This window comes from Tympanuchus pallidicinctus, unplaced genomic scaffold (genome assembly GCF_026119805.1).
Source record: "Tympanuchus pallidicinctus isolate F22 unplaced genomic scaffold, pur_lepc_1.0 scaffold2, whole genome shotgun sequence".
In the NCBI taxonomy this organism is placed as follows: domain Eukaryota; kingdom Metazoa; phylum Chordata; class Aves; order Galliformes; family Phasianidae; genus Tympanuchus; species Tympanuchus pallidicinctus.
This window is the reverse complement of record NW_026294721.1, coordinates 1819088-1838977: the sequence shown is the minus strand read 5'-3', so window position 1 is coordinate 1838977 and position 19890 is coordinate 1819088. Positions and strand designations below refer to the sequence as shown.

The 19890-nt window shown below is 44.3% G+C and overlaps 1 protein-coding gene across 2 annotated transcripts in view; it reads right to left on the bottom strand.

The window, feature by feature from the left end:
• Positions 1 to 14464, bottom strand: part of SLC4A11 (solute carrier family 4 member 11) — a 134319-nt gene extending 119855 nt beyond the window's left edge. For both annotated transcript variants that reach the window (XM_052681838.1, XM_052681839.1), the window contains exon 1: positions 14229 to 14464. In XM_052681838.1, coding sequence (XP_052537798.1) covers positions 14229 to 14367 — 139 coding nt within the window. In that variant the 5' untranslated portion in view covers positions 14368 to 14464. The remainder of the gene's footprint in view (positions 1 to 14228) is intronic.
• Between the last annotated feature and the right edge of the window lie 5426 nt (positions 14465 to 19890).

Below are 19890 nucleotides of genomic sequence, written 5' to 3'. Positions count from 1 at the left end.
CATCAGGTGCTCGTATCCCATCCAGCCTGACCTTGAGTGTCACCAGGGATGGAGCATCCCCCACCTCCCTGGGCAACAAGTGCAGGTGCCTCACTGCCCTTATTGCGGAACCTCTTCCTTACATTCAACTTAAGTCTCCCCTCTTCTTGTCTATTTCCTCTTGTTCTATCACAACAGAGGCTACTAAAGAGCCTGCCTCCTCCTTTCTTAAAGCATCCTCTCCCTTTAGATACTGAAAGGCAATGCCAGACTATGCTTTCACCAGCAGATCTTTAGAGCAGCCCAACTGTAGAAGCCATGTGCAATTGCAGGTCTTCACATTAAGGTACCAAGTCTGCTCAGTATGTCTGGAAATGCAAACCTGCTGATGGAGGGCATGGAGAAACACTTTCACAGCAGCAAGAGGAATTGGCTTCTGCAAGTTTTCTTATTTTAAGTGAAAGAATATAAACCAGTCTTTAATTATTCAACAATAAACCAGACAGCATTAGATCCATTATTTTGTGTTTTAGAGTGCAGCATTCTGTGCCTGTGATTTTTTGCTGTTGTTGTAAACAGTTTGGCATGAGGGGTTGTGTCTTGGTCATTATGCTCAAGGGAAGCTGATCTGAAACAGCAGCATCTGCTGAACCTTATTTAACATTTGTATAACCTTGTTGCTGATTATTCAGCTACTATTCCCTGTGCTTTGCAACAGAAGTGGAAAGCAGGAGCTATGGGCAGATCCTCCTTATCAAGTGAACCACAGGTGGTGTTGTCATTACAGAGATCTCCTGCTGTAATGAGGGATCTGCGTAGTACCAAAAGCCTGAACTCTGCTGTACACAAACCACATAGGGTGAAAAGGTTATTAATACAGCTACAGGCAAATGCCTGTCCAACAGGGGTCCCCAGCATTTGGAGGAAGGACACCTCCAACTGTGAGACTCCACGCTTAAAATGAGATGCACTGACAGGGGCCAGTGCAACTGCAGAGACGTAGTTACTGCATCCAAGGGCTCCACCATTTGTTGGTGAACGACACGCATGCCTACTTCTAATCCACACCATATCAGCATCTAAAGCAGAAAACCTTCCCCTGATCAGGAGTGGCACACCACCTCTTCCTGTAGGGTCTGGGTTTCCTCAGTGCATTCAGCCTCTCTTCTGAGCTGGAGATGAAGAATTTTAACAGATGCTTTAAAATTTGAAGTGTAAACAACTTGAAGTGCACACGATGCAAATGTAACCTCAGTTCTGATCCCGTGGATCTTTCTTCCCCCTCCATCAGCCCACGTTCTTAAGGCCAATTTTATATGCTTTTATCTTGTTTTCTAGCCCTTGCCAGCTTTCCGTCCACACACTTCTATAGCTTCTCATACCTTATTCAGGGGACAATAAAAGCATATGACAGCATCTGAAAGCAAGGCAGAAATGGATCTTTTGCACCGCATTGTTGAATTAACAGCCTGCAGAAAAGTAATGAAGCCTCAGTAGAATGGGAGTCTACCCCTGTTTTGCCCCATCCAGATCAGTTTCACTATTTGCAAGTTCACAGAATTTGGTATCATTTTACTGAGACTTTAAGAGCTGGTTTACAACGAGATTGCTTGCCTAAATAAGGATTTTGGATCTCCAAACCAGGCAGAGGCCTTGTTAGCAATTCTATAGCCCTGTGCTTTAAGTACAGCAGAGGTTAGAATAAGCATTCTACAAATTTCTGCCATTTAGAGGCAGGACTCAGATAATACCCAGTGGTGAGAAAACTTTGATGGGCTCTTCAAGATCACCTTGGGCACAACAAGTCCCTTTTAAAACCTGCCTTGTAAATATGAAGTCTGTAAGCCCAGCAGAAAGGCAAAGAGGACACCCTTGACTCTGATGATGCTGATACAGGCACACTGCATCCAGCTAGAATGATAATCTCCAGCTTTCCAATCACTGAAAGTAGAAGGGAGGTACTGCTTTCACTCCACAGGCATTTTTCACTTAGGAAATACCAAAAATTTTATATCAGCTTCTGTTTCTAAAGCAATCCCAATCCTATCCTTGAGGGAAGTATCAATTAGAAGGCCGACGGTAGTGAGATGCATCTCACTACCAGCTTCTCCTTACTGTAAAGGGAATGAGCTAGAAGCTCCTTTCTCCCCAGTTGTGTTTTGTTCAACACCATCTTATTAACAGATTTATCTTATTAATAGAGATTTAGCTGCAGTGGTTTATGAATAGACTTGCTAAACCACACCATCACTTCCTCTGTGCTCATGCAGTAAGTTCCTAAGCATGCATTGTCTTGCTGGGCAGACAGATGCAAAGCTCTTCCTTTGCTTCCCTGTTTCTTAGAAGTGCACTGTCATCTGCCCTAATTATAGGAAGCTCTCAGTCTTGAGAACAACCTCACCCACACCCATTTCCAGTTTTTCCTTACAAACTGATACTACCCTATCAAAACTGAGAACTGTTTGACATCAGCTTCAGTGGAAGGTTCAGCTCCCAGCCCAGCCTTGTGTCTCTTATGGTTTTACATGTACTTGTGTGCACAGAGAAAGGCTTTGCCATAGAATCAGTGAATAACTTGGAAGGGACCTTAAAGATGGTTCAGCTCCAGCTCCAGCCAGCCTTCTCAAACTTGGTGAGTCTCTTAGGCTTATCAGCCTACACTCAGGTCTCAAAAAGATTTGGATGTACTCCATTTTCATGAAACAAGGACACAGAGCCCACCAAAATACCCTTCTTTCCAGTAGGCTGCAGGGTGCTGTCTGCTTGGTACACATGCTTCAGTATCAGAAACTGGAGGATCTCCAGTTTAACTTCCTACCCATCTCAACTGTGTCATACTGCAAGCTTTGCTATGCAGTCATATACCACCCTTAATCAGGAAGCATCGTAGCAAAGGGAAAAAGGTTCAACTGAACAGTATTAAGAACTTTGCTCTGATTAATTGCTATGTAGCCAAGGTTTTCTCCAGCAAGCATCTAAGACCACACTACAGTGTGTTGAGGTGAGCTAGTTAAAATTGTCAGTGGAATCTAAGCCAGGAAGTGCTGCAGTATTTGAGTCTAATGACACGGAGAAAAGCAGCTCTGAGAAACAATAAAATCCGTGACTGAATTAACCCTGGGATCAAAACCAAACAAAAACCCTATGTATGGGTTCCTTAGTATTCAGTACAGGGCCAGAATGGATGCTACTTGAGCATCTCCCTCCCTGCACCTCATTTTAGGCCCTGAAAGAGGCTTAACATCTTTGAAAACCTGTCAAATTTGGCTGCAGCCAACTAGGAGAAGAACATGTGGCACCATTGCATAAAACCTAGCTAATCTAAGAGCAAAACCTACCCTGTGACCCTGCTGGCCCTCCTCTGAACCCACTCCAGCAGTTCTATGCCTTCCTCGTGATGGTGGCCAAAGATTCACAAACCAGCAGCCCCTCACATTAATCCAAGCATCATTTAGCACTGGTAAGCACCTAAAGATATTGGTGTACGTTTGAGAAGATGAATGGAGGTTGTCAAAACCTTACTGCAGGTCAATACTATCATGAACACCAGCAGACACCAACACACCAAGATGTGCTGGTAGTTGGGATTGGTGGGACTGGTATGTTCCATTGCTTCTGCTCTCCTAGGTACTCCCTCTGACCCTTTTCTTGGAACAGAAGAACTGTAGCAGAAACCCATCAACAGTGGACAGCAAATGGACTGTAGAATGTTACAGAAAAACTACCAGGAGAAATCAGGAACAGCTTTGTGCATGAGAGTCTGTGATCTGCAAGGACAAGACTACTCCAACTACACAGGCTAGAAGATAAGAAAACCTCCGTGCTCTCTTCACTTTTGGCTGCCCAGGGTGATTTTACAAGGCCACACAGACCTAGTTCTTGCAAGCTTCAGCTGGCATATAACCTTCTCCAACTGTTTTGGTCTACAAGGCACATTCCTCAAGATGCATTAAGCCAGGGAGCCTGGACAAACCCATCTTGAGCCACTAGAGAACTGAATATAGGCATGTATGTTAATGCCTGAACTTCTCCTGTTGAAGATGAGCTACACCTGGAGAAAGAAGCCTGACTTCCTGACAAAAATAAGCACAGAAAACCTTAAGGTTCATGGATTCAGACATCCTGTTATTGTCCTAGCATCTCTTACATAACACCACTGCAATCCTAATGAGATCTCAGACACTTGTACTTGAAAGAAGCCTACATAATGCCAAACTTACCACCAGATCAGGAAACAAAGTCGAGCCAAGGCAAAGCTGCCACATAAATGAGCCTGGCCCCGTGCATTGGAATCCAGGAAATCACCAAGAGAACCCTCTGCCCTCAGTGCTCATCCGGGTAAAAGCCTTCAACTCAGAAGTCAACAGGCTAATTAATTGCCTGCAGAACTCAAGTGTTTTAGAGGTAAGGCAACAGCTGGTACATAAAAATTTATGCTGTTCAATTATGACTAATCAGAGCTGGTACCAAGGTACAGCTTGCTTGCTGTTAACTTAAACCTTTTGTTTATCATCTTTATGCAAGACAAGAGCAAGCTGCCTGATCATCAGTTCACCTCTCTCACAAGAGCGTCATCCCTCCTAAAGGAGCACAAGAGGAAGCAAATTATTTGAGGAAATGCCAATATTCAAAGCAATAGAAAGCAAAGAATATGCTGATGCCAAAGATGCAGGGATCTTACTGTTATTCTTGAAATCATAGAGGATGCCATTAGCTGCTTTCTTGATCCTGGAAAACCCAGAAAAACACCTAAAGCTGTCAGTTTGTTCATCATGGATGAGCTCTCTCACTGTACACCTCCATTGGCATGAACAAAAAATGGTTGTGGTAGAAGTATACTGACTGCCCTCAAGCAACTAAGAGCCCAAGGCATTGACCTCTAGGAGAAGGCAAACCAGTATTATTATCTGTCCTTTGTGGATTCTTAGCAACTTTCATTGTAATTTCAGCACTTTTTCAGCACTGGTAAGACTGTGTCAGGAAAGTGTGTCCAGTCCCAAGCCCACCGGCACACACAAGCAGTCAACTGGAGTGAAACCTTGAAAAAATGACCAAGGAGGCATCTTGCAGCTGCCTAACAGAAGGCAATATACAAAGCACACAGCAAGACATAGGAAAACAAACGCTGACTCTAGAAATGGACATTTCAGCTCAACATTATGTATTTTCCCCAGTGACAGTGGTTGAGTGCTGGATCAGGATCTCAAAGGTGGAATAGTCTCCCATCTTCCAGTGTACTCAAAGCTCATCAGGACAGAGCTGTTAAAAACCTGCACTAGCTCTAAAGATCACTCTGCTTAGAGTGAGAGGTTGGACTGAAGGCTTCCAGCCCTATTCTAGAATTAATAGTAATGGAAGTCTTCTTATCTTTTGCTCAAGAAATTGAAAAAAGTTAAGTCCCTTCCCACTCAGTACAGCAGCCACATAGGTCAAGGACAGTTCCGCTCCAGACTTCTCAATCCTTCACAAATCAACAATAATTAAGCTGTAGGAAACTTCTCTTTTGCCATTCTTGCTGCTGGTGACTCATGCCACAGAAGGAGACCAAACAGCTTATCTTCCAGAGGGATAATTTAAAAAAAAAAAAAAAAAAAAAAAAACAGGCTTGAAAGTTTACCTGGACTGACCTCAAGGCAGGTATTTCTAGGCAGAACAAGGCCACAAAAAACATTGCCTAAGGGTTTTTGACTTTCAGTTGCAAGATGGCCAAAGAGAAGACCTCACAAACTTGCTCCCCTTGGCATCAACATTGTCCTGGGGGTAGGTGGTGATAATGGAATGAGAGAACTGTGCGAGTTTTCTTCATCAAAGTCTCTGAATCTGTTGCTTGTGCAGAGGTCTGCTTGTGCAAAGCCTCCCACAGCCTTCAGCACAGTTCTCCTGCCCTTTCCCTTTAGAGAGCTGCAAACAAAGCAGCTTGCATGCACCTTCCCATAGCAGCTCCTCTGCTCTGAGGGCTCAGACTTGGAGCCAGTGGCCTTTCTGACAGCTGCAGATCACAAGCATTCTTCACAGAATTCAAGTTTCTAAACATAGCCAAAAATCAAAGACCAGCCTGCCTTCCCTGCCAAGAGATTGCTATCAGAGAGAGACAAAGCACAATCCTCCAAGATAGCAAGGGGGAGAAAACCCAGTTCACTTACAGAGAACATGTCGAGGCTGTGGCTTTTTTTTGTTAAATCTAATTCTGCACTCTGAATTGCAAATTTTCCATCTACATGTTGCACTACAAGATGCAAGTCTCCAGTAAGCAACAGTGACAGCAGAGAAATTCAATCACTTTCCTGGGTCTTGTCACCATCAATAGGAATGTGGAACTTTCTGCTTAGGATAATAAATTTTAGGGAAAGGTAAGCACCATTCAACGAGGAAACAGATTTTAAGCAGTGGCATTTTCTCAACTGAGAACTTCAATTCGAGATGGGTCATGCAAACAGATCAGAGCACATTCCCTCGCTGTACTGCACTCACCAAAAGGAATCTCCCACTTTTTCACTTCTACTATGACCACATTTTTGCACCAAGAGCCCACAGCCTCACCTCAAGGCTTTTAACATGCAAGAAAATTAAAGTAGAGCCCCAAGCAAGATATCTTTCAAAGCGAGAGCTACACACAACCTCGTGCTTTCCACTGAACCACCTCTTTGTGTGACCTCCATGTCACCGAGTCCCTACAAGATGGGGAAGACACCGAGTTCAAGAGCAGTAGACAAGGTAACAGCATCATCCAACCTCAGACAAAAAAAGTCAGTGGAGTTTCCTGCAGCCTTCTGAGGCAAGAAATGAACAAGAACTGACCTCTGGAGATGTGCATGGTCACACTGGGAGTGTCACAACTGCAGATCAAAGATAACAAACAGCCACACAATTAGGGGCTGCTGTAAACACAGACATGAAACAGAAAAGTGTTAACCAAGGCTAGACTGTGGCTTGCTTGCTGTCCTGGAGCCACACTCAACTGGTCCCCTGAGCATTGGTTCAGAGCTTGCAGTTTGCAAGCTAGATGCCAGTGAGAGCAGCTAGCCAGGACATGCTGTAGGGTTTCTGGAGCCTACCTATCTGATCTTATCACCTACAGGCATCAGGGAACAGGCTGCACAGACAGATGAAGCATTAAACACACCGGCTTGGTCCCTCCTCTAGGTGGGAATGGAACCAAGAGATATTTACCCACAGCCATGCAAGCCATTTCTACCAGATTGCATCTGCAGCAAGACTGGGAGCCACTCAGGAGCAAGCGAGGCTTCTTTCAGGCTCCAGCATCACATGTCCTGGTGTGATCACCCGTCCTTCAGATGAGATGGGGGTTGTGAAACAGTGGCTCTGTTGTCAACAGATTCCTGTTCTCATTTCAACGTGACCTCACCACATCCAAATGGGGATCAGATTCTATCTTCAGACTCACCACGACTGCACATCACTCTCCTGGCAAAGGCTGGGGTGCTGTCAGCACCACTCATCTCCAGCCTTCCTATGTGCTCTGCAGAGATAGGAGTCTGTCTCCAACTATTTGAGAGGCTGTTCAGCAGATATCCTCTGAACCAAGAGAGCCCAACCCAAGTCAAGTTCAGATCTGCACTAGGCAGCAAGCAGTCATGCAGACAAAGCTGTGCCCTGATTGCTCCATCCCTGAGTGCTGTTGCTGTCTATTCAAAGTGTAGTTCTCTATGCAAAATGCAGTATTTTCAGAAGGTGGTTTTTTTTTTTTTTTTTTTTTTTTTTTAAGTCTAACCCTTAATTTTAACTACAGCAGTACAGAGGGTCCTCACAACAATAAAAATTCATCTGCTTTAGAAGCTACTTGTTGAGATTGACTTCACCTTTCCCACATGGGGCAAAGTTGAGGTCATCACCTGTAACATTCCATCAGAGCAATCACTGGGGATGAGAAGAGGTTCCCCTGCAAGTCACATTCAATGCAGTTATCCAACAGAAGAGCAAATCAAAACCATAAGAAAACCAGGGTTTGCCCAGCAAGACTTCTCAAGCAACAATGCTTCAGCAGCCCAGCCTAGAACAAGAGCACGAGAGCAAGATGACAGCAGCTGCACTGACCAAAAACATCCCAGACACCTTGAAGGTCATCACCATTTTCTTAGGATACAGGCACATGCACAGTTTCAGAGTCATTAAGAAATAAAATAAAACAATAATGTTTCCCTTAATTAAGTCGTCATCCTGCCTTTCCTGCTTCACAGCTGCCCCTTTTAGGTGATGTTTCACATGACTGAGCAAAGCAAAGGTGTAATATCTCTCCCACAAGGTCCACTGCCCCCAACTAAAAGGAAAGCATCGCTGACATCTGGAAACAAGAAACAAACGTAGAATATATAAAAGGTAATATAATACAGATTAATATAAATACTAAATCATCTCCCAGCTACCTTAAGAAGCCAAGGGAAGCAAGTAGACCAAACAAATCCACTACCTGCTGGACATACATGCCAACAGCTCACAGAAGGAATGGGAGAGTCAAGGTCAGGAGCTGCATCCATACATCACTTACGCAGCATTTGTGTTGGAAGGGACCCTTAAAGGCCACCTGATCCAACTGCCCAGCAATGAACAGGGACACTCACAGTGCTCAAAGCTCCCATCCAGCCTGACCTTGGGTGTCTCCACAGGGCACCCACCGCCTCGCTAAGAAACTTCTGCCAGTGCCTCACTGCCCTTTTTGTAAAAAAGCTTCCCTATACCCAATCTAAATCTGCCCTCTCTTAGTTTGAAAACATTTCCCCACGTCCTGTCAAACATCTTTGCACCCATCCTCTGATCCATGGCCTTGCCCAACTGCAGACAGGATCTGGCAGTACTGATACCATTTGCAAACCACAAGCCCCTACCCAATTTGACTACACTAATTGCAATTCCATAAAACCTTGGAAAACGAATCAGCATACCTTTTAGTTTCAAAGTAGAAATGCTTGCTGTACTCCACAGTATTAAGACTTCAGCCACTGTTGACGTGAATCAACAGCAGCAACAGAGAAAACAAAGCTGAGAAGCACATGTTTTTCAGCCCTCTCAGATTCAACAACTGCTCTCAGTTTACATAGCAATTATTCAAATTTCATTTGTCACGCTGAAAAGCAGCAAGAAAAGAAACAAGCTGGGTGCCTGCTCTCCATGCTAGGTGCAGACCAGCTTTCCCCAGGAGCCTTTCCATCAGGATATGCAACTCAGCTGGCTCCAAAATCCAATTTCAGAATAATTTCAATATGCTGCATTGCTGTATAATCCGTGCAGCATCATTAAGAGGAAGGCACGAGTTTATTTTCTCTTTAAGTTTGGAGTATATTTTCCTACTTGATGAGTTTTGATATGGTGCTTAGTGGGGAACCAGCAATAAGTCGTGTGCTGGGTGAGAGATCTGGTGGTTTTGTACAGCATCTCTCACAAGGCAGATGTTAAACAGGAAGCGTTTATTGACTTCATGCTCACTTCATAAAACATTTACATGGCTGAGAGGAAAAAAAAAAAAGAGCTCCCAACCAGTCAGCCTGCATTTCAGTTCTAACAATGATGAGTTTATGCATTGTTCCAGCACACAACTGACAGCAAACAGTGGGCAATCTGAGCTATAAAGCTGCAATAGGCTCCTGGAAGAATCAAAACAGAGCTGTCCCATCAGGACTCCCTATTACTCAGGTGCCACAGTGGCTATCTGCAGTTCTCCCTTTGATAGCTTAAATCAGTATAGGAGAAGTCATCAGACAAAGCCTTCCCTTTCTTCTATCTTGCAACACAACCTGGAAGGCAATCAGAACTGGCTGTCAGCAACACGCTCAACTGGCAGAGGTTGGATCCTCAGCAACGTTCACCAGTGAGAAATCACTATCAGGATATTGAAGTTAGAATCATAGAATGGTTGGGTTGGAAGGGACCTTGAAGTCCATCCAGACTCAACCACAGGCTGGTTTCACCCCCCATCAGATCAGGCTGCCCAGGGTTCCATCCACGGACATTTCTAAGGATGGCCCACCCATAACTGCTCTGGATGGCCCATGCCAAGGCTTCACCATCCTCTCAGTGAAGAGTTTTCCCCAACACCTAAGATCCACAACTTTCAGCCTTCCTGTTTCATCCATTCTCATTACATCCAGTACTCAGGATGGGAAAGAAGAAAAATTGTCCTTCATCCTCTTTGACTCAAAAACATGGACGCAGCAGCCCCATGCTGTGAGCCATAGCAATTAGTTTTCATTACAAATTATAAGCGTATTGTTGTGTTTTAAAGAAGATACCATGAAACCAATTGTGAACACAGAAGGCCTGGCCAGGTAATTTATTAATTTCACAAAAGAGATATTCCTTACTGGCATCAAGCTGAGCTACCCGCTCCCAGTCTGGCAAAGGAAGTGTGGAAATACCCAGATCTAATTGAAGGCATTTCCCATGAAATATATCATTCTAGGAAATACTTCAAATGCTCTTGCCTACCACATGAATCACATCCCTACCTCCTTCTGAGGTTGCTGACAGATGCCACATATCAGATCCCTTTTTGTTTCAATTAAATTAAGCAACAAGCCTGATTCGATTAGCATGAGGAAGTCAGCAATCAAGATGTTCTCACAGCAGGAGCAGTGGATCCTGACCAGTCCTTCAGCTTACTGCCTTAGACACACATGGCCTGGCCACTGGAAGAGCAAGGAAGCACAAGTACTGCCTGCAGGAGGATTGCTGCCATCCACAGACATATGCTGCACATGCTGAGAAGGGATGTTGAAGGCTGGATACCTATAGGCTATTTTAGATTGGTCTTACAGGCACCACTCGTAGCCACCATGTGTTATTAATATACCCCTTGCCTGGATGCATACAGCCACAAGCCCTAACACACCCATGTCAACATGGATTACGTTTTTAAAAACGCATTCATTTCTTTAAAACCCAGTGCAGATTTCTTCATTCTGTTCTATTCATTAGCTGCGGATTGTTAAGGAAACGCTCCTATAGTCAAATGGAGATAAAAAAAAAAGAAAAGAAAAGCATTGCGTGACATCTGGAGGCTTTGGCCTCAATTCCATTTTTGGGAATGGCTGATGTCATTTCTTTTTCCTGGGAACATACATCCATTTGTTCCAACTGCACAGAACTTTTCAGAAGGAGCCACACAAAGATCAGATGGCCCCAGACATGAGAATGACTCAGCCCCTCACCAGGGCTTAGGGTAGACATGCAAAGGACTCCCCCCAAGCCTCAGTAGACTCTTTGAGCTGCCCTACCCATAGCATTTACATGGGGGCAGATCCAATTCCCAACAGCATACATCATCTCGTCTGCAACACCAGGTGTGGCTGGAGGCTCCCACACCCACATTGCTCTTCTACATGCACTGGGTGCTGAGTCCATCTCTACTCAGTACATTGGCAGAGGTCAGCAGGTGCCAGTTGCAACAACCTATGACACAGCAACCTTCCTTCCAAGAAAACCGACCAAAAAAAAAAAAAACTAACATGAGTGAGGGCAACTGGACTCATTTCTCTTAGTAACAACCTTAGTATGTGGCTTGTTTCTCCCTCAAGAACCATCTCTCTATGATCTCGTGATCATGTCATCCTCCATCTTGACCCAGATAAGCCCCTGAGATTTCAGCCCATATGAGATCTAGAGCCTCAGGGTCTCCTACATTCACATGTTTTGTGTGACTATGTCAGCATGACCCTTACCTCAAGTCCTGCCATAAGCTTACAGCTGGGGTAATTACTTTACACACTACCTCACCTGCTTTTCACCCTGTTCTCTTCTGGGAGTGCAAAACCTGAAGAGTCAGTTCTACATCAATACCAGCAAGTTACAGGACTGGAGAAGATCTTGACTTCAGTTCTCTCTGAGCAAGGCTTTAACCAAGTCAGCTGCACAAGCATTTGCATGAAGTAGGAGCTTTTGGCAGTTGCTGCTCATCATCTAAGGCACCAACTAGGAGCAGTCTTTGGGATTCATCCCTGGGATGAAGGTCTGGTTGCATGGCAGTGCAGATTAAGGGTCTCACAGCACCCACTCACAGTTGTTCCAAAGGGAGGGTGCAAATGGGAAAGAAATCAAGGAGCCAGCTCTGATTTCCCCTCTTGGCTGAGAAGTTTCACAGAAAGCTTTAGCCTTGGAGATTAAGGATTTCTCTTACTGGATATAAAAACACAAATGCTTTTGAGACATCTACTTCTGACAAATACAGTTAAGACTGGTTGGCAGGTTAAGCATCAGAGCATTTGGAGTGTGTTTTTCATGGACAGAGCAACCAGGAAAACAGGACTGGCACACTCAGACCAAGCAGACGATGCACAAACCTTATCCCATTGGGTAGGCAGGGATTATTTTAATTTTCAACATTCCTCTTGAAAAATAATCAAGAACAATCACCACCACCACCAAAAAACTGCCCCAAAAATATAACCACACTTTGAGCCCTTTGGGGGAAAAAAAGAAAAAAAACCACACAAGTTTGAATACCCTTCCTGCCTTCTCAGGAAGAGGAGCCCAACTAGACACACTTAATTAGAAGATTCCCAACCACCACTTCCCCACAAGGGGTTTTCCTATGACAACCAATCAACTTATGAAAGAAATCTCTGCCCTGCTTCCCAGAGCCTCTCCTAGCGATTGCCATGTGACTCAGCCACCACTTGATCAGTGGGGACAGCACATGGCATCACAGGAGACATTCATCACAGGGAACATCCATTGCAAGAGATAACAGGGGCCAGTGGCTTTTGAACCGTAGCTCTCATTCACTGCAGGGCAGGAGACAAGTTAATATTCTAGGTCAGTGCCATATCTCACAGCTATTCAGTAAATTCAGTATTCAGTTGGGTTATTGCTTTGAAGATTAAACTGCAGGGAAGTTTAGTTTCGTATTTTCTCCCAGGGCTGGACAGAGAAGATTTACAGTTCCTGTGAGAAGGACAACTGGCTGCTCTGTAGCCTTTCCCCAGCGAGAACATGGGACCCCGGAACAGCTTAAGGGTTGCTTTTCAAGGCAGCTGTCCTCAAATCAAGTCCTGAGCAGCAGAAAGAGAAAGATATGTTGCCACGAGAGCTAAGCACAGGGCAAAGCCCATTGCTAATCCAGCTCCATTACCAAGACAGCAGCACCTCACCCCTTGGTGGGAGGACAGTTACTGTACAATTACAACATGCAGGAAAACATCTCAGAAGAGGTATTTCCCACCCAAAAGGCTGCTTTTGCTTCCTCACAGCATCAGTAGCCTCAGCAGTTGGAGGAGATTTTCCTACATATCTCATTTCCTGCCCAATAATATTTTCTTCTTCAGCTCTTCACATCTGACTCTAGTTCAGACTTAATGCCTTGGTTGAAAAATGGATCAGACATTCAATTTCCTCCATGTTGCTTAAACACGAATTTCTACATCCCTCCCTTTCAGGAGTCATTTTGACCCATCGAGGCACATCCAGATGGAACAACAGCAAACACAAGACCACCATCACCTCTGGGGCAACTGGAGAAGCATTCCTATTGCCCCAACAGCATTCGTTTAAAGCCAGATGTAACATGCATGGCCTAAAGGTTGCGTGCAGAGTGGATGAAGGAATGGTGTACAGGTGTTCCCCCCACACTTGTCCCGAAGAAAAAGTTGGATTTGGTTGCCCAACACAACATTACACAGCCCACAGCTTTGCTCCTCCTGACCAAGCATTCACAGCTCCCTGTAGTTTATTTATCCCCTTACAGCTCAGAGATTGCCAGGAATAAAAAAAAAAATTCCTAGGTATTATAGTTGTCTCATCTCCTATTCACACACTTCTCCAGAGCAACAAAACTCACAGCATTAATTCATTTAGATTATATATTACTCTGCCATTGAGCTTGCATTACCACAGGAGGCACAAGAAGCTTCTATGAACAGCAGCAAGGAAATTCCTTTCTCACATCCATCTGCAATAGTTGCTATTCCTCTTAAATATAGCACTGTTTCAAGGACAAGAATTACAACCTTGGCTTTCCCACTATCCAAGCTGGGGTTTATACTTTCTACTATCTAGAACTTACAACATAAGTTATTTTCTATTTTCACTTAAAGAAAATAAAGTAAATAAATATCAGTTCCACAACAGAAGACTTTTCAAACGGCCCCCTCTCTTAATCCAGATCTCAGACAGCTCTCTGCTTTACTTGCTTTTCTCCATACAAAACCATATTACTCTCTCCACAACATACACTGGCTCGCTTCACTTCAATCATCCTCCCTAACACATAAAGAGAAAGCAGAAAGAAATTCATGACTTACCAGCCTGAATAGCAAGCACATTCCCATTGTCTGGAGCCTTCTTTGACTCATCTTTCATCTTCCCAGGATGCAGGGGATGGAGGGCACCACTCTGCCCTTCTCCCTCCTTATCGTTGACTCTTACAGGAGTTAGCTCCATTCATCACCCCTACCACAAGCCCTAAAGGAACAGCTCCTCTTCAGCCCAGGAACAAAAAGAGGGCACCCTAGGGGGAGACCAGATCCTCTAATGAGGGTGAGAAGGAAGCCAACCTCCCTACCCACCCCAGCCTTAACTCTCAGCTGTTTCCTATAAGCTCGTTTGCACTTTGGGGCTCTCCTCAGCTCACTGGGTTAAAGCCCTGGGGTCTATCAGCCAAGGTCTGGCTCATATGGGGATTCTTATGCTGCTGTTCTGGTGTTTTAGATACTCTTTCTCCCCAGTGGGGACAACATGTCAATGAGAGGTAGTTATAGATGTGCAATTCGGTCATCTGCTCGTGGCAGGAATAGTAATGAAGAATAAACTGTTGTTTTCTGGAATTCTTCAAAGTTTTGAAGACACACTTAGTGCTGGGGTTGCACAGGTGATGCTGGGCAGCCTGATGGGGAACCTGGTTCAGCTGGGGAAATAGGTTGCCCTTTCCTAGGCAGGAAAGGGCAGATCTAGATAATTGTGAAACTTGGAGAAACTGTTGTAACAGACAAGCATAGCACTAATCTTACTTTTGATTCTTATTTGTTCCCCTGCTTTCTTACTGCTGTGCTCCAGGTGTGCTTTTATGGGCACTAATTAGGATTCCTGACACAATCCGGCATTTCTGATAGTTCTTCAAAGTAATTGCTTGTCCTGGTGGCAGAGCACTTTGCTTTATATTTTATGTTACATTACTAGGGTCCTGATAACAAAGGTAGAAAGTGACAAGGTATCTTTGGGGAGGAGAAAAAAAATAAATAAATAAATTACCAGCTAGTTGGTATTATGAGATTTCATATCTCAGGTAGATTTGAGGCTTTAACCCAAACTTCTGAGGAAGGAAAAGTATATATATATACATCTTTGAGCACATAAACAAATGAGAGTAGGTGATACTTAATTTTGTTCTTTTGTGTTTGATCCCCAGAGGTGTTCAAGTCTAGGCTGGATGGGGCCCTGGGCAGCCTGATCTGGTGGGTGGCACCCAACCCATGGCATGGGGTTCGGAAGCTTTTAGGTCCCTTATAACCATAACCATTCCATGATCACTTCTTCCATATTCAGAGTCTGAAGAAAAAAAAAAAGTGAAAAACATCTTTAAATTTGCAAAGCTATGAGCTTTATCACAGCAGTAATTTTATTCCGTCCTTTCATTTTGATCTATTCAGTAACAGCTCTCAGTGCTTTTCCTCTTGCTGGAGCCTTTCTCTAGGCATGAAGTTATTTGCCATTTTGTTTTTCAATCCTCCACGCTTGCTGTGGGGTTACTTTAAGCTCACCATTTGTATCTTGTTCTGAAGATGACATGTCTGTCCTTATAGAACAAACTCCAGTTTACATAGTGGTACCTATGATAAGCTCTGAAAACAACTCATACAGCTGCTGCAGTGGGAGATCAGAAGGATGCAGCCCTGGCTTTCTGCAGGTGGCTCCTTTTCATGGCAATTTGCAGCACAGTCTGACCCATCACTTGCTAGGCATCGTGCCCTGACTCTACACTTCCACATATTAGGAAAAACTTATCCAAAAGAGTAATCAGGCACTGGCACAGCTGCCCAGGGTGGTGGTGGAGTCATCATCCCTGGAGGTGTTCCAGAACCATGGAGATGTGGCACGGAGGGATGCGGTTTAGCGGGGACAGGTTGGTGTTGGGCTTCATGATCTTGGAGGTCTTTTCCAATCTTAATGATTCTGTGTTTCACCCTGGTGAGGGGATATCCACCAACCCAGAATGAATGAAATGCAAGCATTCCACTGTGAAAATAGTTTCCACCCAGCATGGAAATTATCTCAGCTCTCAGATATGTTGCCCTGAAGTCTAGATTATGCTATACCTCACAGCAAGTGCCAGTGGCGTGATTGGACTCAAATCAGAGATCAAGTCACCCATCAAAAGGGATTTCCTCTGGCTGACCTCATTAACGAGCACTGATTGGAGTCGGTCTTGCCATTTTTTACAGTAACATCAATAACTTCCCTGAGGTGTTATCAGCACAATAGATGGAGCATCTTTCTTCCAAGAGACAGTGAGGCCATGTGATGTCTCAAGAAGTTGGGACAATGCAGTTACATATCTCACTGGCTGACACCTGAGCTGCTTTTGCATGAGTACCTACACTCAGAGCAGAGTCTGTCATCCTCAATCCCACCTTCTCATGTAAACCAGATTAAAAAATGAATACCTGAACAGAGATGTCTGCTTTTCTATAGGTTTTGCAGGGGACACCAGGCTGTAGGTGTCCCTGTTCATTGCAGGGGGTTGGACTAGCTGGCCTTTAAAGGTCCCTTCCAACTCAAACTCAAAGTGCATGATTTTATCCATGGGGATGTGAGAACTGGGAGGAAGGATGGGTGGGAGACTGCTAAAGTCTCTTTCTTCCTCTCAGCTGTTGGTTTTCATCAAAGTAGCACGGAATTCATAGTGTTGTGCCTCTGTCAGGTTGGAATTGGCCAAAGGTTTCAAAAGTTATGCCTGGGAGGAGGCAGAAGGAGTAACGTGCACGCTCACACAGGATGCTCCTCTACAGACCATTCCATTAGAAAAGAGGGCTGATAATGTTTCCTGTTTTTCACTTTTGACACCAGAAATACCAACATTTCCCACTGTCTGAGAAACTATTGTTATTTGTTCCTGTAGCACAGAGGAGAAATACCATTGTAGCCTAGAAATGAGAAGGGTGGAGGTGTTCTTGGCACCTTCAGCCGTCACCTTACAGACACAGCTCAGGTCCAGTCTTGCTCTTTGGATGGGCTTTACCTTCAAGCAACAAATTCTGTTCATACTGTCCTCACAGTAATTTAATCCAAAGGGTAGATTATGATCTATGTTCTTTGTTAACTTTTAAAATGTATTTTTCTGTTCCAATGGATTTGGCCATTTCAGTTCAAACCCGTGATCAGGAAAAAAATATGTTGTTTCTTCATTACCAAAGAAGGAGAGAGGCAGAGGATTGATTATTGTTTTCATAGTAGTGATTTTCCTAAGGAAATGAGGCCCTTTACAGTAAGCTGTGTGTGGAGGGGGAGGTCGTGCCATCACACCGGTAGGGAATGACTTCTCAAAATGCCTTATGTTTACAATGAAGTCAGGGAACATATGGTCAAGATCTGAGGAGCACACGGGGATTTATTTTCTCTTCCTTGCAAACGAAGACTTGGGATGCAGAGTTGAGGATATTGATCTAAAGTCGGCTGGAGCTTACAGCTTCAGAAATGTAGTATTTCTCATAGCCAAATGAGGGTGAACAAGATGCTGAGGAACTCAAACCTTCTAAGGACCCCAGTGAATCTGCACAGTGTGACATCACTGTGAATCGTAAGAAAAGGTTCTACAGGATATCTTGCACATCTGGACATGAGAATGCAGTCATCAGACACTAATCCATGCAACAAGGACAGGCGTTAATCTTCCTGCGGTTCCCTGAACTGCTCATTTTCATCTCAGTTTCATCACACAGTCCTGGAATGAGTAAATTCAGGCAGGTAACGGAAGGATAAGCACTCGAGCACTTAAGAGCAATGCACATTTACAATAACTGAATCACATAATAGCTACCCATGCATCCAAGGCCATAATCTCAAATGGCAGCAGCAAAAGACAAGTTAATAATAGTCATTGTTACATGATTAAATTAGGTGGACAGGAATAATTTTTGCAGGACTCATAATGGTTTTAATGATATTATTTGGTTACCAAGAACAATATATCTTCTCTATTCATGAGTTCCTGGAAGTCAAGGATGTTGAGCTGTAAAATATGTTTTTAAAGACAGAGTTGCAAGTGACAGACTCTCTGGAAGTTAGTTATACACGATACTGCAGTTCTACAGCTATTGAATTGTGCTTATGAAGTAGGCAGGATACGCTGAGGGCCTGGAGCAAGATTTATATGAGAACACTGGGCCTTTGCATGACATTCTGAGTGAATTTAGATTTTGAGCTTGGGTTCATGAATTGATTTCAGATAGAATGAAAGCTTGGAGATCACTGTCATTGTGTTGCAGGAAGCCATACTGTCACGGTGTGGTTTGATATTGACATTTGGCACATGGCTGTACTGTATCCCCTATACATTCACCAATTCAAGTTAAGAATCTTAACTTTGAGGGTGTCAGAGCCCTGGAACAAGCTGCCCGGAGAGATGGAGGAGCCTTCCTCTCTGGAGATATTCAAGCCCAACTTTCCTGTGCAACCCATTGTAGGGAACCTACTTCAGGAGGGTTGGAATAGGGGATCCTTCCAGTACTTGAAGAGAGCATATAAAAAGGAGGGGGAATGGCTGTTTAAAAGATGGATAGTGATAGGACAAGGGGGAATGGTTTAAAACTGAGACAGAAGAGGTTTGGGTTGGATATCAGGGGGAAGTTTTTCACTCAGAGGGTGGTGAGGCACTGGAACAGGTTGCCCAAGGAGGCTGTGGATGCCCCATGCCTGCAGGCATTCAAGGCCAGGCTGGATGTGGCTCTGGGCAGCCTGGGCTGCTGGTTGGTGACCCTGCACATAGCAGGGGGCTTGAACCTAGATGATCATTGTGGTCCTTTCAGCCCAGGCCATTCTGTGATTCTATGATTCTTCCATTCTGTGATGGTCCTATACCTCTGTTGGTCACCCACTGAGCAGCTCACACGCACTTTGCGTCTTCCATGACGTAGCCTGGCTGTGTACACTGCACCATCTAAAATACTTCTTGTCAACTGTTATCAGAGTCATTTTCGTACAGACTATTTTCCATTTTCTTGTGTGCATTCTCTTTGAACCACATAAAATGCACAGAAAATCTCCAGCTGTAGTGATGCTACAGTGACACTGTGCTGGCATATGCCAACGTCTTTGCACCGCTGGGAGTTGTTACACAAGACAGTTTACTATGCAGCGTGGAAATGCAAACTGGAATCAGGGAGGCATATTACAACAACAAAAAACAGTCACTGAAACATACTGGAACAGGTCAGATAGCTTTGCTCTCACGCTGGTCCCAGCGAGAGCTTAAATTCTTGGTTGGATTGAGCTGGTCTGCACCAGGAGATACACGGAGTGCTGGCTGCTCCACCAGTGTGAGTCTGGGAAAAACAGAATGGGAAGTGCAGAAGAGTAGCTCATTGTGCTCCCAGCGTAGGATCAACTGCATGTCTTGATAAGCCAACAGATCAGCACAAAACATGACTTCAGCAGTGCCATCAAGAGGCCAAGGCAACTCTTGTGCTGGAAGACTGGGGTTGTGCAGGTGAATTTACAGTGGTAGCTGCAGATGTTTAAGCAGCTGAGCACCCATAGTGAAGAAAATAATGGGAGGGAAAAAAAAAAAGCTGCTAAGCTAGCCACTGGCAAGGAGCACAGGAGATGTGTGCCCTGACTTTGGAGTACTGAAACAATCTCTCAATGTGGTTTGGAGAAACAGTGAATGACAGAAACATCTGTGGTCCCCAAACTCTTCCTTTCATCACCTTTTAGTACGACTGTATTTTGACAACATTTGTCCCATTTTGC